Source organism: Miscanthus floridulus, chromosome 2 (assembly GCF_019320115.1).
Source record: "Miscanthus floridulus cultivar M001 chromosome 2, ASM1932011v1, whole genome shotgun sequence".
Lineage (NCBI taxonomy): Eukaryota > Viridiplantae > Streptophyta > Magnoliopsida > Poales > Poaceae > Miscanthus > Miscanthus floridulus.
The window spans coordinates 39,808,710-39,833,947 of record NC_089581.1 but is presented as its reverse complement, the minus strand read 5'-3'; the positions used below and the strand labels follow the sequence as shown (position 1 = coordinate 39,833,947).

Below are 25,238 nucleotides of genomic sequence, written 5' to 3'. Positions count from 1 at the left end.
AACCTATGCTAAAGTGGTGTCTCTGGTGTTCATAAGTGCTAGGGTTCAACATTTGCGGAAGGTTCTCTAGGGGCATGTTAGGGACTTCGTGTGGGTGCTTGTGCAAGACTTGGTACAAGAGAAGCCAAGGTTTGGCCTAAGCTCTATGCATACTAGGGTTTGCACTCTTACACTAGGTTTAGATCTTAGAATAATATTGAGAGAGATATGATGATGGCTTACCCATAGGTGTCTTGATTTATAGTTCGCCAAGCTCAAGCTCCTATCCTTAACTTCCTCACACCATGAGAGAGATCTCTTCGAGATTGGAGAGGATATGGGGATAACCTTTTGAGAGAGGGGCTTCTCCTTCGTGCAAGAACATAGGGCATAGGGATTTAGGGATGAACACAAGAGATTGATCGAGGGGAACTCGAGCTTACACTTGAGATTGGTGAGATTGGACTAGAGATCTTGGGTTTCATCTCCTTATTCAACCATGAGCACTTCTCCACTCCTCTCCATCTATTTCCTTTCTTTTGCTCAAATGCTTGTTCTTGTTCTTAGATAGATAGATAGATAGATAGATAGATAGATAGATAGATAGATAGATAGATAGATAGATAGATCATTCCTCACTTTCAATTTTGAGGCCGATCGGACAGATCATTTGCTTGGCCTCCTATGTTGTCTATGGTATTTAGCTCATTAGGACCTAGTAGCAATTTCTTCCATATGCATAACAAGTATTCGAAGCCCTTGTAAAACAAAACATGAGTACATTTTAGGTGTAATAGAATGAGGTTAGCTTTCAATTGCTCACTTTGCAACCAATATACAATGGTAATTTTGCATACTTCCTTATTTTCTCCAACTTTTCTAACTGTTTTGGAATAAGGATTCATGGCTCTAAATCACGCGACATCTCTGAAATGGCATCTTTCATGGTATCATCAGGTAATGTATTCCTAAAAACATCATTAACCACCTCTTCCCTATTGACACATGTTTCCTCAATGACCACCCCTGCCCTATTGACACATGTTTCCTCATTAACCACCTTTGCCCTGTTGACACATCCTTCATTAGGATTGTTCTCATCATTGCCACCATGGTCATCCACTATGTTGTTACTAGAGAATCAACCAGTACAATAACCACATTTACTAGAGAATCAATCGATCTATCCAGAAATTAAATGCTTGCTAGCTAATAGTCTCAAATTAAATTGGTTCATCAAATTTTGGTAGCCCTCATGAACAAGTTTATTCTATGCTACACTAAAGTAGAAACGATCGCCTCCTAAAATATGCAGCGATTTTTGGAGGCGGACAGACCATTTTAGGAGGCACTAAAAAATATTCGCCTCAATAAATCAATTAACAGAGGCGGGCCTCTTATGAGGCCAGCCTGAGAAAAAAGGCCGAGGCCCAGAAGACCCGATAGCTATGTTCGCGTATAAATACTTGAATTTAGGGTTTGAGCACTCATCTATCTCTCAACCGGCAGGCAGAAACTCCCTCTCCCTCTCTCAATCGGCTCCCTCTCCCTCTGCATGGTGGATGCATGGTGGCCATGCGGATCTCCCTCTCCCTCTCCCAGCCTGCGGTGGATCCATGGTGGTGGTGGCCCTTGGTGGCAGCGCATGCGCGGTGGCACCCGCGCCCCCGGCGGCGGCGGCTCCTTCACGGTCCCTGATCCGGCGAGCCCTTCTCCCCTAGATCTGGCTGGTTGCAACCTTTCTCCCCCCACATCCGCAGGATGGCACCGGCTCCTGTGCAACCCCGTCCCCGCGCAACCCTCTACCTAGCGAACCCTCCTCCCCTAGATCTAGCCGGCCATGTCCCTTCTCCCATAGATCCAGGAGGACAACACAGGCGGCAGAGGTGGATGCACGCTCATCGGGGCCTTCTCAGCGCGGCGGACCTGCAGGGGTGACACCAGCGTCCGCGGTCGTGCGGGGCCTCTCGTGGCGGCAGCGGGCTCGTGGGCCTGCACTGGTGACGGTGGTGGTAACTGGGAGCGCACGGAGGTTGGCGGGCTCGCCGAGGGGCTTTTTTATTTTTTATCTATTTTTGCAAAGAGCCACTAGGTCGCTTGCGTAAATGGTTATTAACACAGGCGTTGATTTATAGGTGGAGGCTTTGCCCACCTTGGTTAATGGTTTTTGGCCGCCTGCCAAAATTTATTGAGTAGTAGAGGTAATGACGGAACTAAGAAAGAAAGCATCTAACGTACTCCCTCGATCCTAGAGTCTTGGGTATAGAAGCATTCAAAAGTTTGAACCAAATACAAGATATTTTAGGGAACAGAAGGACAATTTCAGTAGGTTTGTATTGTTAAATGTCATTTATCAAGAAATCCCATCCCATTTAATTATTCTTGTGGATGATAGCGATTATACATGCATGGATTAATTTAATATAAATAGATTAAAAAAGTGAGGGGCATGTGTACTTCTTTTGCACTCTCTCTTAATTTGTCTCAAAAACTAGTATATGTTCAAGGGAGTAAATAAATCATCCCTCCATTCCAAATGGTAAGTCATTTTGGCTTTTTTTTAGATACATAGCTATTGGTATGCACCTACTAGATATACACTATGTCTAGATACATAATAAAAACTTTTTCACGAATACGCAAAAGATTTGTGTGTATCATTGTATTAAGTAGAAGAGTTTAAACGACAACGCGCTTCTATCGAGCGTCAAAGGAGGTCGACATAAAACAGCCGTAGTAGGACCATCCTACCAAAAGATCTCCAGTTTCGATATTACATAAATGGAAAACAACCAAAACCAACACAGCGGTGCGACCTAGGAGGTGGCCTTACGCCAAACTTTCTTTTTTGCGAAACAATAATTAGCTACATTTTGGAATGGAAGGAGTAATGTACTATGTTAGACAAATAATTAGCTACATGGTTCTATATTTATCCATGAATTTCGTTCTAATAACACTTGTCCATTTTGTACTCGCATGCGGAAGAGCACTTGTTAATGGACTAGGGTAACAATGTAAGTAATACGGAAGTTATTCGGACCAGCCAAGGAAGACAATTCGTTTCGAATTTGGCTGCTGAGTAGTCAGACAGAGAGAATCCTTCTAGACACGTACAGCGAGGCCCCAACAATTCATTGTGGCATTTTGCACCCACATCAACCCCTTCACATGAGCCAGAGAACAGAAAAGCCACTGCTCTCTCTCTCTCTCACACACACAAACACACACACACAAATCGGTAGTTCAATCTCTCCACTCACCTTGACATCTCTGTATTTACAAAGTTGTTGATGTAGGCTGTACCCTGCTGATTTGCTACTCCTATATATCGTCCAATCCTATCTGACCTCTCGATCTGCTCCTTGATTAGTTGTCCTCGCTTGGTGCCTGTGTATATCATCGCCCCGCTTGCTTCCTCTAGTTCTCGTTCTTATCCATCAGCTGTTTGCACAACCCAAGCCGAGCCGAAGGAATGTCGGCCCAGCAGATCGCGCCGGTGCCGGAGCATGTGTGCTACGTGCACTGCAACTTCTGCAACACAATTCTCGCGGTAAACCCCATCTGATCTCTCTGTTTGCCCCCTCGTTCTCTCCCTCTTTCAATTTCCCAGTTCTTCGCTAGCCTTTGCCTCTGAAGTGCAGATCTACAAGGAGTAGATGCATGAAATGATTGGCTGCGTGCATGCATGCATCATCGTATAGTTAATTTTGTAGGATTTGGCTGTTCCTCTTGCTGGATTTCATCTTTTGCTAGCTCTAAATTGTTTTGTAAAGGTCGAACGGAATTTCTGAATCACCCCCGTCATGTCGTCCTTCAATCTTTATTTTTGGCCAGAGTCCATTGAATTTTCTTCCTTCCCTTTTCAACTGTCGGTTTCAGTTTTTTGAATGGAAGCTGCTAGCTGGTTTCTTGTGCCTTTCGAATTTGACTAGTTCTCTTCACCATGGACATGAGGGGAGAAGGTCAAGGTCAACGGACATTGAAAATTGGATGCTTCTTGCCCCTTTTCCTCTGATCAAATCTTGGGAACAACATGATTAATAGCTGTCTTAGACGTAACTAGTGAACAACAGGGTGCTAGCTCCACTATATACATGCACCTTTCGTATGGTTCGGCAATTCCATACATAATCGCAAGTTTTCAAGCATTCTCGCCTTCTGTACTTTTTCTGAGAAACTATCATCCTTGCTGAGTGGTGGTCTAAGTATAGCAAATGATAGAGTTGTTTGCCTGGTGTATGTGATGTACATATATAGCTTCTTGAGCACCGGTTCGTACGTCTTGCATATAGTCCGGTGGTTTAGTTTCAGCTACTACTCAAAACACAATATATTGAGCGTTAGATTTTAGGCATTTCCTACTTGAACTGCAACAAAGAGAGCATGCAATAATAACCATTAAGTCAATAAAAATTTTAGTGTAACTGTTTATGTTTTATTTTATATATAGACCATTCCTTACCCTCCTCCACTTCCTCCTCACATAAAGCTAAGTCGTCGTGTATAATATACTAATAACATATATTGGTCGATATCTGTCGTAGCTTCCTCAAAAAAATATCTGTCGTAGCGTTTGCAACTTTTTATTCATGGAACAAAAAATTTCAATTAGGGAAGTTTGAACATGATTTACTGGAAAGAGTGCTCTAAAGATCAAAACTATTAACTGGGAACAATAGAGGAAGAACGTAACAATACAGAAGCAGTATATACTGCAGGTGACTTCATCCTGATGCAAAACCGAAATCATTACTTCCTGTTTTTATTCTGCTTATTTTGCTTTCATGGTCCTGTGATTTTTTTTTACAATTTTTTCTGGATTTTCTAGTTGGTTTATTAGTTCCTGCTTATGATATATATTGTATTCCAGAAACCTTATTGACACTGAGTACAAGAAAAAAAAACTCCACTCTGCTAAACACATTCACGTGTTTTCAAAAGAACTAAGGAGGCGTTCTAGCAAATTGTATAGAATTTATGCTAGTTTAGCTTCAGTTTCCTTTTTTTTTGTACTTTTATTCTCTTGTGAGTTAGTGTACATAATTCTTTCCATAATCAGCCTTTCTTCATGGAATCATGGATGGTCATAACCATTTCAGTGTAAACATTGCCTATAAGTTTACTACTGTTAAAAAATCACCAGATTCCATCTAGCCTATTCATTACAACCAAGTTCTTCTTTCTAACTTATTCATTGAAAGTTCTTGCTGTAGTTACAGGAAATCCATACATTGACGATTACAGATTTTTCTTGCTGTACTATTTATATTTTTGTCTCTAGCATATTATGAAGTATATAGTCAAGTAGGGTCTAGGTGGGCATGAATGCTGAGATTTTTTTTTTTTGCATGAAATGGCTTATCATACCTTTCACACGTTATGTTCCGTTCTCTACACTTCAACGTAACTTGAATGCCGTTTTGCTTTCTCCAACGTAAATACTCCTTACCAAAGATCTATAATATAATAATGGTAGAGATCCTACATGTCTGTCCATTCAATCAATCACAAATGTGTAATGCTAGTATTGTCAGTATGTACTATGAGTCTGATTAATTAGTTACTTACATGAGCCTTAGACTGCATTAGAATTGACCATGCAGCATAACCCAAGCCCACGTACCAAATTTTTTCTGCATAGGCATGCCGGTTTTAATGAAATTTTGTTTGGTTGTTTGCATTTCGCTACATGTATGCACCTCCATTTCTAGTTGAGATATCATGTTTCTAGTAGAGATAGGTGGGATGATAAGAATATTTTATTTTTGTGTGCATGTCGGCTTGTGCAAACTTGCATTAACAATATGGCGTACTAGTTAACATAGCATTTGGCCTGCTTTGAGCACTGTGCAATTCTACGTAAGAGCCTATGCAAGCAACCAAACATAATCAAACTACAACGCACAAGCCTAGATACAAGATAAATACGGACAACCAATCCAATCAGACCCTGTAAGTAAGAGCGAGATCATATCTTTGGCAAGAGATCTTGCCTTCGCTGAAATCTGAAGAAGTGGCAGTACTTTTCTGCAACTCCAATGCCGTCTCCCTCTCTCTCCTAGACAAAGATAAAAAGGAGGTTGCTCGATCTTGTTGGCATCCCCTGCATGACCCCACTAATATATGCATATATTGCATGCCCGTGGTGCCAAAGTGGCTTCTGCATGAATTGTCACTATCTCTTGCATCGTTCTGATCTCCAAACTCTGTCCAAATATATTCTCTCAGTGTTTTGTGTGTATGTATCAGAGACGATCGAGCATGCATGGAGCAGAAAATATATATTTATATATATAGCTGCACGCTAATGCATGGATAATGAGTTCTCTAGATCACACGTCACATCACACAATGTATAGGCATCACAAGACACTCCCCTCATGTGTGTGCAAGATATGAAGTGTGACAGATTTAACTCATCCTCCCCTCATGGAGCACGTACACACAATCATTTGTAGGGCATATATACGCTCACTTGTTTACTATTCTAGCTTAAGGCCATATGGGAGTTTGTGCGCACAAAAAAAAAAGGTCAGCGTGAGGAATCAAACAAAGCAGTAGGCCCTTGCATTATTGTTTCTTCAGTTTGGGTGGCAGTAGAGTACTAGTGTGCACCAACAGTTTGTGTGGAAATAATGAAAATAAAATGGAAAGGGAAAGGGAATGAACACAGTGCTGTAGCACGTTGGAAAAGAGTGCCCCAGTTGTGGTCTGTACAGGCTCAGGCACTCAGCAGCAGAGCCCTGATAAAAGTCATAGAGCAACAGTTTCGCAGGCAGCAGCCAGACAGCGGTAACAGAAAAAGGAAAAGAGAGAAGGCGTTCCAGCACGATGCTTTGTGCATACTCCCTCCGTCCCATAAATAAATGTAATTCTTTGACTTCCACAATTACTATTTGACCATTTGTCTTATTTAAATTTTTTATGCAAATAATAAAATAAATAAATTATTATGAAAGTATCTCTAACAATAAAATAAGTCATAACAAAATAAATAGTATTCATTTAAATTTTTTAAATAAGACAAATGGTCAAACATGAATCATTGAAGTCCTAGACTTGCATTTATTTGTGGGACGGAGGGAGTATATCATATACAAGCATCTTATGAAAAGGCAAAAGCAACAGTTACACATAGCTTTATTTGTGCATCATATACATCTGCAGAAGGCGTTCGACCATGCCTTGATTTTACTCCTCGTTCTTCTGAAAGTATATATATTGAAATTTCTCCATTCAGATTTACTAGTAATATAATATATATGAGTGGCAGTCTTTTTATTAGTTTTGTACAATAATGATGTTCTTTCTTCGAAAGCACTTGGTATCCTTCGCCCATCTTACCGATTTGCTTCTCGTGCATCGCTCAATCTGCAGGTCAGTGTCCCGAGTCACAGCATGCTGAACATCGTGACAGTCCGTTGTGGGCACTGCACTAGCCTGCTGTCGGTGAACTTGAGAGGACTCATCCAATCACTCCCTGTCCAGAATCACTACTCACAGGTTGAAATGAATAGCAACATTATACTAATTCGTGCAATGCATGATCTGTGCATGAAATATCAAGACTACTCTATAATAGACTTCTCTTCTAAGAGCAGCTAATATAAACCCTTTTGCCATTGCTTCAAAATTGTAATCATTCATATCAGTATATGTCTGCAAAGTTCAAAAAGAAACGTTACTCCTAACCTGTGTGAGTACTGTGCTAGCTTGTTCTGCATTTTTACTGTTACCGTATACGGCTAGACAGGCCAGATATTTAGACGGTTCTTAAAGGACAGCATATGTACGCAGAGATGCCGAAGATCTAGAGGTTGCCCTACCTACATATAGCTAGCTGGTAGCAGATAAAAGCCACAGTGTCAATGTGTGCATGCATGGGTCATGTCATGTTTCAATACTTTATACAGTAGAGACAAGCTAAAGCATTTGATCAGTACTGCTTTCTCAGTACATGAAAGAGTTTAAAGCTTGCACATGCTTTGGAACCAGATAAGTACATCTATCAGTCCTTACCATGAAACTTGGTGGGTCGATTATCAAAGTCTGCATACAACATATCAATAGCTCTGGAAATATAATGCAAGTACACTATGCACAGTTTTCACTTGAAAAAGGAGTATCACACTGATAACATGATTTTGTTTCAATTGGCGGCAGGAGAATTTCAAGGTCCAAAATATCAGCTTTACTGAAAACTACCCTGAGTATGCACCTTCGTCTTCCAAATACCGCATGCCAACGATGTTGTCAGCGAAAGGTGATCTGGATCATATGCTGCACGTGCGTGGTAAGATTGATTCAGATATGTGTATGCTATTGCCCTCTTTTTGTATGTAGAACCGGTTATTTTTTTGCTACCTAAATAAACAGTTCTGAACATTGGTTTCCTCTATAGATATTATTTTTAATGAGTAAATAAATTATATGCACATGCGATGAGTGGATGCAAGTTTTATAGGAAACCTTTTTTACCATATATAAACACATGCATGAAGAATCCAAAAAGAATCAAGAGCCCGTATTGAGTACACTAAATTAAACATTACTTATAAAATTTCAAACTTAAGCACAATGTGATTTTTTTGAGAGAAATAATGATGTGGCTACAAAAACTAAGAGTTTTTTTCCTTTTAGTATTATATTTTGCTTTAAATTATTTCTTGCAAATTCATCCTTTATTAGTATCCCAACATAAATAGAGCCTACATCAAGTTTTAGATGATGATCAAATGGGGGGAAAGTTATAGTTGACCAGTAGTAATTATACAACCAATACAAAATTAGTTATTATGTGGAAAGTTTGTATCCTACTGGCATGGCATCACATAAGAACTCAGATTATGTGCACGATATTAAGTTAACAAAAGAATGAACTCATATGAGTGTCTCACTTTTACATCTTGTTTTTGACGAAAAGCAGAGTTAAAGGTCAGATATATCATCATCACCTCGAAGTTCATTGTGCACTGTGTGGTCGTGCTTATTTATTTTGTGCTTTGTTTTGACTCTTAATATTGAAATCACAAGTTAAAATATGAAAATACACTGCAAAAGTGAATTATTGTCCTTGCGAGTAAAACTAATACCATCAAGTTTAGTAACCATATTATGAAGTGTTGTTAAAAAACATCTGGTTTCCAAAAGTGAATAAACCAAACATAGACGAATGTGTGCTTATTATTTTCTCTGAAAAATAATACTAACTGATAAATATTCCAAATTCATATATCTATACCTCATGCTAGCTCTTCTATTTCTAGAACCACAATTTAATATAACACCAAAAGGTTTTCCCTAATGTTTAAGTTTTCCCTTGGTTGGTGTGAGGTGCTCATGAAGAGATTTCATGTGGTCTGTAAAGCACACTTCACAATTGTATTAACTATTATTTAACTATATTAGAGTGTTTTTTAACAAAGAGTGTGTTGTAAAATATGTATATGTGGTTTGTGTATGTCCTAGTAACTTCATGTGTCTGATATTTGCAATAAACAACAGCTCCGGAGAAGAGGCAACGTGTTCCTTCAGCATATAACAGATTTATTAAGTGAGTTGGACTGATCTAATTTCCTTTCTATTATATACTCCCTCCGATTTAAATTGTAGGCCATTTTAGTTTTGTCCTAAGTCAAACTTATCTAACTTTGACCAAGTTTATAGAAAAGTATGTTACATAGCATCTACAATATCAAATAAATGCACTATCAAAATATATTCCGTAGTGTATCTAATGAATTTTTTTGGTACTGTAGATGCTTATGCGGTTTTTCATAAACTTGGTCAAAGTTAAAGAACCTTTGAGTTAGGACAAACTAAAACAACTTATACTTTGGAACGAAGGGTGTATGTTGTAGTTTGGTTTATTTCTAAGTATAGTTTTATATAAACTAGTATTGAAATGGTGCATGCATTGTCTTAGGGAAGAGATACGAAGGATTAAAGCAAGCAACCCGGACATAAGCCATAGGGAAGCCTTCAGCACTGCAGCAAAGAATGTAAGTACATGGTTTGCATAGCACAAGTGTCATGTATCTCAAGATATATGGTGTGCATGTAAGGATAATTATCCCATGAAAATGAATTAGATGGGAAAATGAATGGAAATCGACATTGGACTTTATTAATAAAGATGTCTTAAAAATAAATCTCATTTATCTCAAGATTTAAAAAAAATGGTGAACAATGATTTTCTTGATTATCACAAAGTACTTATCAAATGTTTATTTGGTGATTAATTGTTCTCCTATAACTACTTGATGGTCCATACCATATGCTTTCCTGAATTATATTAAGTCTATATCATAAACATATTGTGAAAGCTGGATACCACAATTTTCTTAATAAGAACACATTTAGTTATCCAACAAAATTTATTCATATCATCATTTTTGCATGAATTTTCTTTCTTCAAAGAATTAGTTAAGGTAAATAAGAGAATATATGAATTCCTTAGAACATTGTATAGAGTGCCTCCAAAGCAACTTAATCCATATTAATTGTATTTTCATTTCAGTGGGCACATTTTCCAAACATTCATTTTGGACTAGGACCCTATGAAAGTAGCAACAAGCTTGATGAGGCCATCGGTGCAACGGGCCATCCCCAGAAAGTCCAAGATCTCTACTAAGACCTATATCCACATCGTCCTTTGTTTTCCTATTGTAAGTAATTTGAGATAAAATGTATCTTAGTTTCTGAACTAGTTTGTGAGTGGCGTACGTATATATAGATGAGTGATATGATCATGATGTAAGGAATTAAGACGTATATATATGTACGAGGAGAACATGCTCCTAGTATCACGAAAGACTAAATAAGCATCACTGCGCCATGTTATTATCTATAATTATTGTTTGAAATAAATTGTCCTTTGTGTGATGTTTTTAGTGTTTATTTGTGCCCAACCTTTGAGGGTTCAATCATGGCAATGCAAAAGTATTACAGTTCCTCGTATTGGATAGTCCTAAACCCTATACGGGATGGATGAAAACCATGCAGGGTTTGGGGCAGTTTCATCCAAACTGGTTTGAACAAGGGGTTACAAAATCCTATGAGGATTATAAAATATATTTTTGTGTCTAGAGAATTATTAAATATTAGCATATGTTGTTGTTTCCGCTATTGTTGTGTATTTAGAGATTTTATACTACTAAATAAAAGACAAACATTGTTGGTTTCGAAACTGGCATCATTATGGGATTTTGAAGCCCGCAGTGGACAAACAAGAGTGAGCCATTGATGCCTTGACATTCGCTGCTGGTCGATTGAAAGTGATATGATATTGGTGTCTAAAAACAAAAGAAAAATTCCACCAACGAGGCTCCTCTGCCACCACTGGGGATGCTTCGTCGCTGGATCTAGTCGTGATTGTCTCACTGTGAATGTCGCCAAGGGAGCCCCGCACACCTCCATTGCCGAGAGAGCTAGGAACCTTCATCGTGCGCAACAGAATTGTCCTGGCCCCATGCACCGCAATGGCCGAGGGAGCCTTGCACGCTGCAGGATCTGCCCATCCATCGTTACCAAGGGAGCCCCATGTCGGTCATGTGCATCGCGCCACTGTGATCCATGCACCATCCGATCTGTGGTGGCTAGTTCATACATTGCGTCGGGCCCGTGTTCTCCTGTCGAGTTGGGCCACTGAGAGAGGGAGGGAGAGGGTGTGGCGACCAATCTAGATGAGGGGGGAGAGAGAGAGAGGGAGGCTAGGTGGAGAATAAATTAAAGATGAGATCAAATCTGAATGGAAGTGACCACGGGTGGAGCAGTTGCATTGAATAAAAAAAAATAGGTTCGTTCCCGATATCACTGCCGGTGCTAAATAGAAAACCGACAATACTACTATCACCGTTGTTTGTAATTAGGCCCGGCAGTATTAATCTATTATCACTGTTAGAGTTTTGTAAAAACTAGTAGTGATTATAGAACTGACAGCAACATTTTATTTAGTGTTTATTACCAACAACTAGGCACGAAAGATGTCCATCAACAGATCAAACCCACGTTAAAGCGTGTGTCTACCGACAAAGACCACGTTTCACCGTCTCCTGTACAGTAAAATTACCCCACTGATTCATATACTCCATACATTTCGAGCCCACTGTCAGACAGGTCAGGCCGTGTTGGTGGTGTACTTTGTGGGTCAGACACGTGAGTGCATTGAACTCGCGCAAGCTGCCGATCGAGCCGAACGCCGGCCAACTACTACCACACCATCCAGGTCCAGGCCACACCACACCACACCACTACTGGTGCTGGTAATTCCCTCGACCCCCGCGCCGAGCTGCCACTCCTGCCAGGCCAGGGGCGTGCCCACTGCCGTGCCATTTCCGATGCTTTGCATTCTGCACGCAGAGATGATGCAGTAGCTGGGATCGTCGTCGGAGTACTCGTACTGGGGTGCATGCAGGACGCGTGATCTGCTCCGTTTATTTTGTTTGGCGTCCATCAATTCCATCAATTCTAGCCTGATGATGGAACTGAAACAGGCACACAGCACAGCATGTACACCAGCACAGAGCACACAGGCGCAGGAGGGTGGGTGGGCTACCTATACGACGTCACAGCTGTAGAGCCTTGGCCGTGGCGTGGCAGTGGCACCGATATGATGATCCATGACCATGACCGGGCAATGCAAGCACGACGTACATGGTCGCATGCATGCATATATGGCATGGCCGGGCCTACGTCCATTAATCTCGACGCATGCATGCAATGCATGCTAATCAATCAGTACACGTACGACTCCTACATGGCGTGGGGCGTGCCATGCACCGATCGATCTCTTGCTCGGCTCATCAGGCAGGCTATGTAGCCCTGCCGCCCCGGTCTCTGGTGGGCTTCCTGCACCTGCTGTCCAGTACTCTTTGTCGCTTCACACAGTCACTCGTTTATATAGGTACCAGGTACGTAATATACGTACGCGACGTGTCTTAGGGTGGTAACACAGGACTGACAATGGTGGATCTAGAATTTTACTTAAGTGTGTACACCGCACAAAAAAATTATTTATCGTTAACAAACGGTATACCTGATATGGCATACATACCCCGGCCTGGATCCGCTAATGAGGCCGGCAGAACCTTGAAGAAGTGAAAGTAGAACTTGGCAACCCCTAAATTGTTTGGGAGTACCATTTGGTAAAGCAGACATCACTGAGAGACTTTTAAAGTTTATATATACGACTTGTTGGCACTCAAAATTGGCTGAAAGATCGAGGCAAACCTGGGCTGATCTAGGGGGAAAAAACCAGCTAAGCCGGTTTTAGTAACTTTGTAAATGCATAATGGACTCTACCATTGTGTTCCTCTAATCGATGCAATCAAAAAGCTTGCATAGAACGTGTAGTTTGATGTCCGAATGAAGAAAATATGACTTCAGGAAAGTCCACTCGGCAGAGAAATCGCCAAATCGGCTTAGCCAATTTCCCAAACCAGTTAACCTGCGTCATGGTGGCTCGGTGACGTCGATGATTAGGAATTTAGGATACGAGATGTCGAGAGGAATTAAAACAAGGAAAATGAAAGCACGAGTACAAAATAAGCCCATTTCTTGGTTGTGCGTACATGAGGCCCCAGGGCCCAATTGGGGAAGCCTGTAACAAGGCAGCTGACAGCTAAGCCGGACATCCAAGCCCAGAGGCCCAGGACAAGATGGATGACCAAAACTTTTGTCAAATATGAATTTCCGGTCGAGAAAATGTGCGCTGCGCACGTGCACGTCCAAGGCTCCAGGTTTTCCTGTTACTTTCTCAACCACATTTCAAGCATTTTCTCTCTTTTTTTTTTCGAATACGCACGAGCTCTGCATATCATTTCATTTAAAGGAGTTTACGTTACAAGGGATCGACGCCGGCTGAGCCAGGGCATTTCCTTTTTTTTTTCAATCTTCACATTGTTTAATAGAAGTATATATACATTTTATTACATATACAGTGGCATCGTAGAAGAGAATCACTTTCTCTTCCAAAAAACCCAAAACAAAAAAGAAGGAGGAAAACGAAGTTCGTAATCGTAGCATCGAACAGACAAGCACGTTTCCTTCTCCTCGATCTTCTCTTCTTTCCGCGGAAAACGAAGGAAACCCGACCAAGAACGCGCAAGCAGAATAATAAGCACACCTACGCACCGCCGGAGGAGCTGGTCGATCTCTCGCTCGCGGGCCTGCCTGCTCCGATCACCTGTCGTCCTCGTCGTCGAGATGCGACGGGCTCCTCCAGAAGCCGGTGCCGTAGAATCTCGCCCACACCTCCTTCTCCAGCTCCCCGGTCTCCTCCAGCTCCAAGGCGGGCTTCACGGGCAGCGCCACGGCCGCCTCGGCGGCGCTGGCGTCCACCTCGACGACGCCGGCGTCGTCCACGAGCAGCTCGTAGATCTCCGTGGCCTGCCCCGCGGAGGCGGAGCGCCGCCGGCCGGCCTTGCGCACGCGGGCGGCCCTGCGGCACAGAGCCGCGGGCGCGCGCACCGTGGCGAGCACCACGACCTCCACCATGACGCAGGGGAAGCAGCAGCACACGGCGGCGCAGCCCGCCGCGGTGCCGCCGGCCACCTCGCTGCAGGTGCGGTGCTCCCTGATGTTGAGGTCGCTGTCGCAGCGCTGTGGAGGGCGGCGCACTGGCACTGCACCCGGGCGGCGCGGCGGGAACGCCGCTGACCGCCGCAGCTGGTGATGATGCCCCGCCGACAGCGGGCCCTGCTCCCGGACCTGCACGGGCTCCCGCGGACGCTGGCGCGGGGCGTCGTCGGCCCTCGCCGCCGCCACGGCCACGGAGGTCGCCGGGCACGACGCCTCGTAGCGGCGGTGCTGGTGCGGCCTGTTGGACCGGACGGCCGCCATGGCGAGCTCTCTGGCTGGCCCTCGACGGCGCGGCGCCCGCCCAAGATGGATGGGAGGCCGCGGAAGGAAGGCGTGGGCGGAGGAGACGGGGCTGGTTAATTATAATAATAACGGGGCTGCTGCGGGGGCTCGCCTCGCCGGGGTCAGCGGCGGCGAAACCGGCAGGCCGCTACCCAATTTTGGCCGGTGATTGATGAGTAGAAACGGCCGGGCACCGAGCACAGATGCATGGGAGCATGCATTGCGTGCACGCTGCAGCAGCAATGCGTTGGGCGTTGCACTTGCACGCGCGTTGAGAGCCAACAATGCAACATGCACATCAGTCGCAGCTGCGCCTACCTGGCGGCCGTGCCAGACCAGACTGCCATTTCTGGGAATCCTTGCGCGTGCGGTCGTGCCAGAATCCAATCCATGGTAGAGTGGTACGCCGGCGGCATGTTCTCGCCGCGCGTCGATTTGGCCCGCCACATGTCATTGCCTTCGGACACGCTGACATTCCTCTGCCATTGATCTGATCAGCCGGCCATGCGGCAACCTTGCAGCTGAGCCGAGGCCAAGAATGCACTTGCACTCTTACAACGGCCACGGCTATCTCTACATACGTGTGTTAGTAAAGTTTCATGGTGTCACATCGAGTGTCGTATGGAGTATTCGGATACTAATAAAAAAATAAATTACAGAATTCTTCAGTAATCCGTGAGACAAATTTATTAAGCATAATTAATTCGTCATTAGCACATGTGTTACTGTAGCACCACGTTGTCAAATCATAAACTAATTATGCTTAAAAGATTCATCTCGTAAATTAGTCGCAAACTGTACAATTAATTATTTTTAGTCTATATTTAATACCCTATTCATGTATCTAAACATTCGATGAGATATGAAGTAAACTTTAGGAAGAGGAACTAACTAAAGTAAGCTTCAATGCTTCATACAGTCGCGTTCATGGAGAAAAAAAAGGAAAGAGAACAAAAGCTACGTCAAGACTACAGTCCTCTGTTGGAGATCTTCAATTCATCCGTTCCTTCCTTATTACACAGCAGTTTTTCTCTCACCTTACCTGACAGCTCGGCTCAATTTCAGTTTCAGACAATTGAATGAAACCCATAATAGAAAGTCAGATCTATGCCTCTGTGAGACTGACATCCTCAAGGTGCAGAGCTTTCCTGCGCGCTTCCCAGATAGCTCAGCTCAGCAACAAGTCAGTGGTTATCAAAATTCCTACAGTGACCTACTACCACATTCCTATACCGAAAGTGAGAAACAATAACCGGAACATTGAAGGACCTTATCCTTTCGCCCCCAAGCTCTCCCCTCCTTTTATTATAGCAGTCGCTTGAGTTCTCCGTCTCCGGCCCCTCCCTTGCCTCCTGTAGCGTACGAAAGCTCTAGTTTGGTTTTGGTGAATTGATAAAACTCTAAGTGTTAACTTAATTTATCTAAATGATCATGAGATATGTAGCACTATTTTAAGTGGCGGAGCAATGATGAAGATCATGATGATGGTGTGACCATGGTGATGATCAAGTGCTTGGACTTGGAAAAGAAGAAAGAAAAAAAAACAAAAATCTCAAGGTAGATGTGAAATTTGATAGAAGCTTTTTGGTTTGGTGATCTTAGTGAGTGTGATCACATTTAGGATTGATAGCCGTACTATTAAGAGGGGTGAAACTCGTATCGAAATGCGGTTATCAAAGTGCCACTAAATGTTCTAACTCATTGCATATATATTTAGATCTAGTAGAGTGCTAACACCCTTGAAAATATTTATGAAAATATGCTAACACACGTGCATAAGGTGATACCCTTGGTGGTTGGCACATTTGAGCACGGGTGGAGAAGTTAGTGAAGTAAAGTAGGTGATTGTCACTGATTTTCAATGACCGGACGCTGCTCTCGCAGTGACCGGACGCTGCTCTCGCAGAGGCCGAGGTAGTGTAACCTAGGGTATTGCACCGGACATTGTGAAGGGTCCGGTCGAGATGCACCGGATGCGTCCGGTCACGATTTGGCCGCTCGGTAACCTCTCTGGAAGTGACCGGACTCCGGGCGTAGATGTGTCCGGTCATCTCAGCAGAGCGTCCGGTCACGGCGTTGTAGTGGCGCGCACGCATGGCTGACTTGGGACCGGCGTGTCCGGTCTACGCGACGGCGCTTCCGGTCATGACTTAAAGCACGCGAGAACGGCTACTAGCTGTTGGCATTGCGCGGCTGGCATTTGAAACGGGTGTGACACATGGACGGCATTGGATGATCGAATGCTGAGGCATGCGTCCGATCACATCTGATCGGTGCGTTCGGTCGCCCCGACTTCGGCTACAGTGAGAGCCCAACGGCTCTATTTCATGGGGGCTTCTATTTAAGCCCTATGGCCGGCTCAAGCTCGCTCTCTTAGCCATTTGTATTGACATATCAACCTTGTGAGCTTAGCCAAAGCCCTCCCACTCATCTCCATCATAGATTGATCATCTTGGTGAGATTGGGAGTGAATCCAAATCATTACTTGAGTGATTGCATATAGAGGCACTTGGTGTTCGTGTTTCGCTACGGGTTTCGCTTATTACTTTTGGTGGTTGCCGTCACCTAGACGGCTGCAGTGAGGATCGTCGAGCGGAGGAAGGTGGTTGTCTCTGGTTCTGATCGTGGTGATTGTGAGGGGTTCTTGACCTTTCCTGATGGAGAGCCAAAAGGTACTCTAATAGATTGCTCGTGGCTTGTGTGATCCTCATCTTGTGTTGGTTGTGCGACACCCTATAGAGGGTTTGGCGTGTGATGCCAATTAGCGTGTGAACCTCTAAGTGAGTGTATCACCACGAGGACTAGCTTACCGGCAAGCAAGTGAACCTCGGTAAAAATCTTGTGTCATTTTGTCCGAGGATTTCTTTGTATTCATTGTGATTGATTGGTTTCATCATTATGATTGGCTCAATTCCTCTACACAGCGGTATAATCATCACATCCCCTACCTTGCATTTACATTTCTAGTGTTGCTTCGCTCTTTAGTGTAATTAGTTTTGAGAGCAAGCTTGTGTCGGGTCTAGTAGTTAGTGTGGCTCTTTAGTTAGTCTTTGAGAGCACACTAACTTAGTGTAGTGACATAGTCATTGTGTGCTTAGAGATCATAGACACTAGAATTGTGGTAGGTGGCTTGCTTTTATTAGGCTAGCGCAACACTCGCTTCACCGTTTAGTTGTCTAACATATTTGCTAAATGTTGTTACAGAAATTCATTAAATAGGCTATTCACCCCCCTATAGCCATTAGGACCTTTCAGCATCCTCGTCGACGGTGGTAGGGAGTGGGCCAACCCCTTTCCTCTTCTGTACATAACATATTAGCTTTCCTGTTTGTGTGTTGCTTGCTTGTCCGGATGGGCCCTGTTGGCTAGGTACGTCCCAATAAAGTCGCCTTCCCATCGCCCTTGCTAGACCTGTTGTCCTTCTTCCCCTCCCCCTCGCCCATGGGTCCGGCTATCGCTTCCTCCGCCTGCGCCCCCATCAAAGCAGTTCTAAACTCTTCAAGTTCGAGTCTCCACCGCTCGTTCTGCAGTGATCCATTATTGGGCCCCTACTCTAGTCTCCACTGTGCATCACGTATCAGTCCCTGGATCAATAGTTGTATGTATAAATTGAACAAGATTGATATAAAAAACCATACTTTATTGATAACGGGGAAAACACATTACAAAGTTCATATACACATAGCTTGGGCCAGTGGCCTTTTAACAGACATTGGCCAGAGTTCTAACACAGCGGTCCTATGACGTCATGGTTCCATTCCTATAGGCAACTTGGAGTATGGACGTAAACCTTATCCCTAAGCTCATTCCCATGTCTTTAATCCTGGTGGTCCTAGTTGAAAGGTCCTAAATGGCGAGAGGGGGTGAATAGCCTATAAAAATTCTCTACAAAATACTAGAGCAATTGGTTAAAATAAAGGGGATTGAGTACATAAAGTACTCAGCAAGCCCTAACTTTAGGGTAAGGTGAGGTGGATGGCGTAGGCTATATGTGTAAGTGGTTTATGGTGGTGGAGGTGATTATGTTAGGAATAGAGTTATATAAAATGGGAGTTTGGACCCTGGGAGAGTATTAACCCTTCTCGTCAGTTCTCGCAGTTTATAATTAAGTTATAACTTACCAGATTAATAGTTTCATTACACATAAAAGAATCTAATCATTTGAGACCTCATCCCAGCTGTTACCCATTTTAAGAACGTGGCTATTTGAATAGATTCAATACACTCTACAAAGGTTGTACACTTTTCCTCATATGGTAAGCGTAGCCGACACCAGGGCTAGTGGTGCAACAAGCCTACTGAGATCTCGTACCCAGATGGAATGGTCTTAGATATCCATACAACACTACCATGGTCTACTCAGGGGTCGCAGAACCACACGGAGTTTTGGATGATCACACAACATCCAATTTAATAATTCAGATGATCACACAACATCTAGTTTCAATAAACAGTGCTCGCACACGGTACAACAATAATTTTACATGAAAGAACACATAGCAACTATGACGACCAAACCACGGAAGATCACCCAGCATCCGTGTCTTCTCCTGATAGTCCGTTGCCACTCTGGCCTCCTAGTAGTAGCTGTACTTCTACCTATCGGGGTGTGAGACCAAGTCTGCCCAAATAGACATTATGGAATTCTGGCTAGGCGAGATGGCAAATGAATCGGTCCTTATATGACCGAAGCGAGTATCTCCCAACAAGAACCCTTGCTAGGCGAACCTGCCAAGGTAATCCACACCACGTGAAATACCACCACTCGCTCCCGTTGAAAATAAGTTTTGGTTCACCAGGTTATAATTCATTTTAGCACAGTTCTTTTTCTTAAATTCATTCATATCATAGAGCTCATAAACTACCATAAAAGCTCTAGCATATCACCAATATTCGTATCATACCATGCAAGCTCTTATTATATCATAAATCATTTATTCATGCTGAGAGTATGTGAATAATATAATTTAAGTTTATTAATTAATTAATGGAAATGGAAAGCGGTGGGTTATATGGTGGAGGTGGTGAAATATGGTGATGGTGGAAAGGGGGAATTAAGATGGATGTGCCATAATAGATGAGGGGAAAGGGGTAGGAGAGTTATAAGATCTAGATTCTAGAAAATAGGTGGTTACTAGCATTGCAGGCTATTTCTTTGAAGGCAATAGAGCCTCTTGTGCCATTTACCCTCCTAACATATCTAAATTAATTTCAAAATGTCCGCTTCAAACTTCATGCATCAGTTTCACTCTACAAAGATGATGTAATCTGCCACACTTCTAGCTCATACAATTTTGCCCTTTAGAGGAGGAGTATGAAAACCATGCTAATATTAATATTCACACGCTTTGGTATAGCAACTGCTAGATGTGTAGGAGCGAAAAATCACATTGGCTTCTCAAGCAAACCTAGTGACAAAAATAAAAATTGGATTGCTAATCAAACCAACTGAGAATTTGAAAAAATTGCTAACCTGTTGAAAGGATCTAGCAAGTGGCCTAGAGGGGGTGAATAGGCATTTTTCTGAAATTTAATCAACTTCACAAAACCAGTCAGAATGCGAAACCTCCGGGCCTGAGCCTGGAGGTTCCGGGGTATCGAGGTTTTGAGGCTAAGCGTGGAACCTCTAGGATCAGAGTAAGAAATCGATCTACTATGGAATTTAACGAATGAAAAATAGATCGAATGTAATACCAGCCTTTCTAGGGCGTATGTTGACCTATCCAGACCAGTGGTTGCGCCTAGTTGTTGAAGGATTCATAGATCGGGATGAAACCCTATAAATCAATTCAAAACACAAGTAATGGAAACAACAATAGCAATCACAAAGGACACGAGGATTTATCTCGTGGTTCAACTCATTATAAAGGCTTGTCTACGGCCACGTTGTTGAGATTAGCCACAAAGGCTATGGAGTCTTTTTCAACTCGCTCCTCTTCTCCAACCTATCACCAAGGAAATAGATTGGAGGGTTCCACTAAGTCACAAAGGGTATTACAAACGTCCCGGTACTCAGCCACAAAGTATTGGGAGCTCCCATGCGACCACTAGCCGTCTAGGAGCCAAGCTCCAAGAATAACGAACACACCAAGCGGCTAGAGCTTCACCAAGTGCACAAGAATGGAGAAGAAGGATCTTCTCGAGCTTTCTCACTCTCTAGAGCCAAATCCCTCGAGGAATCACGGAGATCTTGAGCAAGGAAGTTGGGAGCACTAAGCTTGAGAGAGAGAGAGCTTCTGTTCGAAGTGAATGAGTCTGAGAGGAAGATGACCGTTGGGGGCAAAGGGGTGAGGTATAAATACCCCCACTGTCACCCACAAAATGGTCAGGTCTGACAGACCCTGGAGCCTCCGTGTCAAGACGTGGAGGTTCCACACAGGCCAGAGCAGATAAGAATTCAGCTCGGTTGGCTTTTTGTGGCTAGGATTATTTGAGATGTAGATGAAGTTTTGAGCACTTGGTTCCACCTAGCACACATTAGTATCCCCCTTGATAGTACAACTTGTCCTATAACTTAATTTCAAAATATAAAAGAAGTAAACTAGTTCTTTGAGCTGTTGCAAGCCTTCTAGGAGAATTGGGGGGTCTCCTCCTTTGTTTCTTTGGACCCACGGCTGAAGATACTCTGTCAAACACTTAGAGAAGCCATTAGTCCTTTAATTATATCATCAACATCAACAAAACCCACTTAGGGCTTGATTGCACTTACACCTGTACCAAGTAAGAGTAGCCAAAGCAGTATTCAGCTCTTTACTATAGTCTACTGACATATTAATATTCATGTCTTAATGCCACAACCTTGAATTATAGAGATATAAATGTCATCTTTTAAGCAAGCTTCCATCATATCAGATAAAAGTAGATCCTGGTACTAACACTAAGTTTGAAATGACCCATAGACTGTGTTACAGTTCCTACTTCATAAACTATACCCAAACCTTTCACTATTAACACAACTCATGAAACAAGATTACATAGAAACAATGGGGGAGCAGAATCTATTAGCTTGCTGAGAAGACTGAATGACAACCCGATAGCTTCCTCCTTGAAGTAGTCCCCAAAAGACCAACTCCCAAGCATTTCCATGAATCGATGGTAAGTAGTGTCGCTTCTGTAGTGATCAATCACGTCATTGTCACCACTTGCAATAATGCACCTCAGCGAAAACTAGGTGCGATGCCTCCCTCTAACATTAAGGGTCCCCTTGAACCATTTGAAAATAGGAGAAAAACGTCAGATGAACCGTGTCCAGCGGCCACTCCAACGACGGTGCTATCGCCATTACCAGGGATCAATGTTTTAAATAGCGGGGTATTTAACGGCGACCTTCTCCAAAAGCTATAGCAGGATATAGCAGAAGGGCGGTTTTATACAAAACATAATTTTTTTTAATGAATTATGCATGGAAATATTTAACTAGACAAAAATTTTATGAACACAAATACTCAAATACATGTAGAATATCTAGGAGAATATGTTTTTAAGTCTATTATATTGGAACCAACGACACATGTACAATATCTAGGAGAATATGTTTTTAAGTCCATTATATTGGAACAGATTGTTTCGAACAGTTGAGAGAGGTTGGAGAGAGCTCGGCTTTGGAGAAGGGACACACTAGGGTTTTCAACAAGTGGAAATGAGTGGGAGGAGTTCCCTTGTCTTCATGCCCTTGGGACACTTATATAAGCAATGACTATTTACATATGGCCCCTTGGTGGGGTTGGATTTCATATGACACTACTCTAGCTACTAGTTGGGCCTCTTCTAGGGCTCCCCCAACATCGCCCCCGACAAACATTTCAGTGGGAGGGGCTTCACCAACACTTCAACTTATACAATGACTCACCCACACCAACACTTTGACATGAGGGGTCTTAGTATCATCTTCAGCCACCGCAATGACTAACCTTTGATGCCAATAGGTAGAGGGACTTCTCCAACATCTTTGATGTTAGCACCAACAACATATCATAGTCAATATCTTTAGCAACTACAACAACTTGCCTCTGCTAAAACTTTGGCATGAGGGGCTTCGCTGACATCTTCAGGATCTACACCAACATTGCCTTCGTCAACACCTTTGGCATGAGGGCTTTTGCCAACATCTTTGACATCCACCACAACTTGCCCCTGCCAAAACTTTGGCAAAGGGGCTTTGCCAACATCTTTGGTAACAATGGTGGCTCATCTCCACCAACACTTTGGTAGGAGGGGCTTCGCTATCATGTTTGGCTGCTATAATGGCTCAAGAGCTAGGGGAGCATACTAGAGGACCCTACAATCCGTAGGGTGAAGTCTTTTGCCCAATGTTTATGAGAGGAAATTTGGAGGCTTCATGGAAACCTTTAGCTACGACTACGATGACTACAACCATTCATAAAGAAAAGGCATGTCTCCATGCGAAGCCTTAGACAAGAAGGGCCTGAATGCGAAGATCTACATGCCGAGAAGGTCCTAGAGATGAAGATATACACAATGAGAAGGTCCTAAAGGCAAAGATCTACACGTTAAGAAGGTCCTAGAGATGAAGATCTACATAAGGAGAAGGTCCCAAAGGTAAATACCTGTGCGTTGAGCGAACCTAACAATCCATGTCACAGAAGCGATTGAGGAAGCCGAAGCTCGTATATGAAGATACCAGGGAGATTGACATAGAAGCACTTAGAGTAGCAACCTTAGTTAGCACTTGTATAGGCTAGAGTCGTGTGCATGCTCTTTTCTCCATGCCCATTTTCCCACAAGGTTTTGGGATGATATTTTTAGTGAGGCACACATGCATAGGTTGCAAAGGGCATTCCCCGTGACCAGGGTTTGAGTTCTATTTACGCCTCTTCTAGTATGAGCATCTATTAGGTCATGTTGTACCGGGAATAACCCAATAGCTGAGGGGCTACTATTAAGGAAGCCCATGAGGTATTAAAAGCCCTAGTTTGGTTTTAGATAATTGATGAAACCTTAGTGTACTAACCCTTTGCTCTAGGTGATATGAGAAAGGTTGGTACACAGCAAGTGGTGGAGCTAGATGATCGCACTTATGGTGATGGAAGTGGCCAAAAGATGAGATCAAGAGCTCCAACTTGGAAAAGAGGAAAGAGAAAGACAAAAATGAGCTCAAGACAAAGGTATAATTGATAGGGCCATTTTTGTTTCGCCAATCAAGATAACATAGAGGGTGTGATTGTGTTTAGGATAGATAGCCGTACTATGAAGAAGGGAAAATCATGGTTAAAGCGGTTATCCAAGTGCCACTAGGTGATGTCATTCATGTATATGCATTAGGACCTAGTGTGGACTAACTTAACCCTTGGAACTTGGCTTAAAATGTTGCTAATTGACGTACACATGTGTTGAAATACTTGGAGTTGCACACATGCACAAGGATTGAAGAAAGAAGTTGAAGAGGAGGTGTTCAGGGGCTCCGCACACTGGTTGGGGTGGAGTCCAGACCATGGCGCATGGGTCCGGTACTCAACCTGGCCTAGCCTGGCATAGAGGAGGCGTAGGCTCCGGACTCTGCGTGGCTGAGCCTTTGAACCATGGCCGCAGGGTTCGGTTGCTAACCCTAGTACATGTGGCATGCTGGCGTTCTCTGGACTTAGTCCGGAGGTGGGTCCAGACCATGGCGCAGTCCGAAGAATTATTTTCAATAAATAGAGACTAGCCAAAACCGTTCAGACTTAGTGGCCGTTGGTCTGGAGGCAGGGTTGAGACTCAGTCCGGAGTCAATCTTGGCTCTCTAGACCTCTCTGTTGTGGTTCCGACTGTGGTGGCGTTTGGTCTAGACCCACGGTCCGAAGGCTTAGTCCAGAGCGTGGCAAAGCGGCGTTGGTGCGGCAACGGCTACTTGGACATGTGGCGCTCGCAGATTCAAAGTGGGGAGGACCTGGACCGGTGGAGCTTGGTCCGTACCATGGGTCCAGAGCTCGGTCCATAGGTCCCTTGACAAGGTAACGGCTAGTGAGCCACTTGGGGCTATAAATAGAATTTGGCCAGCTTGGGCTCACACTCTTGGACACTTTGATCATTGATACATCCTTGTGAGCTAAGCCAAACCTCTCCCACTCAATCTCTTGCTTGATTGTGCATCTAAGTGAGTTGGGAGTTATCCAAAGTGCATTTGCTTGAGTGATTGTATCTAGTGGCACTTGAGGATCAATTTGTTGCGGTTTTCTTGTTACTCTTGGTGGTTGCTGCCCCAAGATGGCTTGAAGCAGCGGAGGTGTTTTGGCACGAGTTGGTGATTGTTCGTGGCCACTCCCGATAAACTTGTGATAGGTTCTTGGGCTTATTTCCCGGTGAAGCGCCAAAAGCTGCTCTAGTGGAATGCTCGTGACTTGTGTACCCCCATCTTGTGTTGGTTCTTACAACCTCCCTATTGTAGGGTTTGGCTT

General features: G+C 43.4%; 2 protein-coding genes across 3 annotated transcripts; one reads left to right on the top strand and one right to left on the bottom strand.

Annotated features, from left to right (window-relative positions):
* The first annotated feature begins 3,138 nt into the window (after nucleotides 1–3,138).
* LOC136522288 (protein YABBY 2-like) lies at nucleotides 3,139–10,851 on the top strand. Of its 2 annotated transcripts, none has more exons than XM_066516119.1 (6): nucleotides 3,139–3,532; nucleotides 7,360–7,485; nucleotides 8,146–8,275; nucleotides 9,487–9,535; nucleotides 9,908–9,983; nucleotides 10,502–10,848. In XM_066516119.1, the coding sequence occupies exons 1-6, from the start codon at nucleotides 3,455–3,457 to the stop codon at nucleotides 10,613–10,615; spliced, it is 573 nt and encodes a 190-aa protein (XP_066372216.1). In that variant the 5' UTR covers nucleotides 3,139–3,454; the 3' UTR covers nucleotides 10,616–10,848. The 2 variants fall into 2 exon arrangements, with proteins under 2 accessions (XP_066372216.1, XP_066372222.1); XM_066516125.1 differs by lacking the exon at nucleotides 3,139–3,532 and adding an exon at nucleotides 3,562–6,850 and having other exon boundaries at nucleotides 10,502–10,851.
* A 2,945-nt stretch (nucleotides 10,852–13,796) lies between these two features.
* Nucleotides 13,797–14,982, bottom strand: LOC136538556 (uncharacterized). Its single transcript, XM_066530508.1, has one exon. The coding sequence runs from the start codon at nucleotides 14,821–14,823 to the stop codon at nucleotides 14,164–14,166; it is 660 nt and encodes a 219-aa protein (XP_066386605.1). The 5' UTR covers nucleotides 14,824–14,982; the 3' UTR covers nucleotides 13,797–14,163.
* Between the last annotated feature and the right edge of the window lie 10,256 nt (nucleotides 14,983–25,238).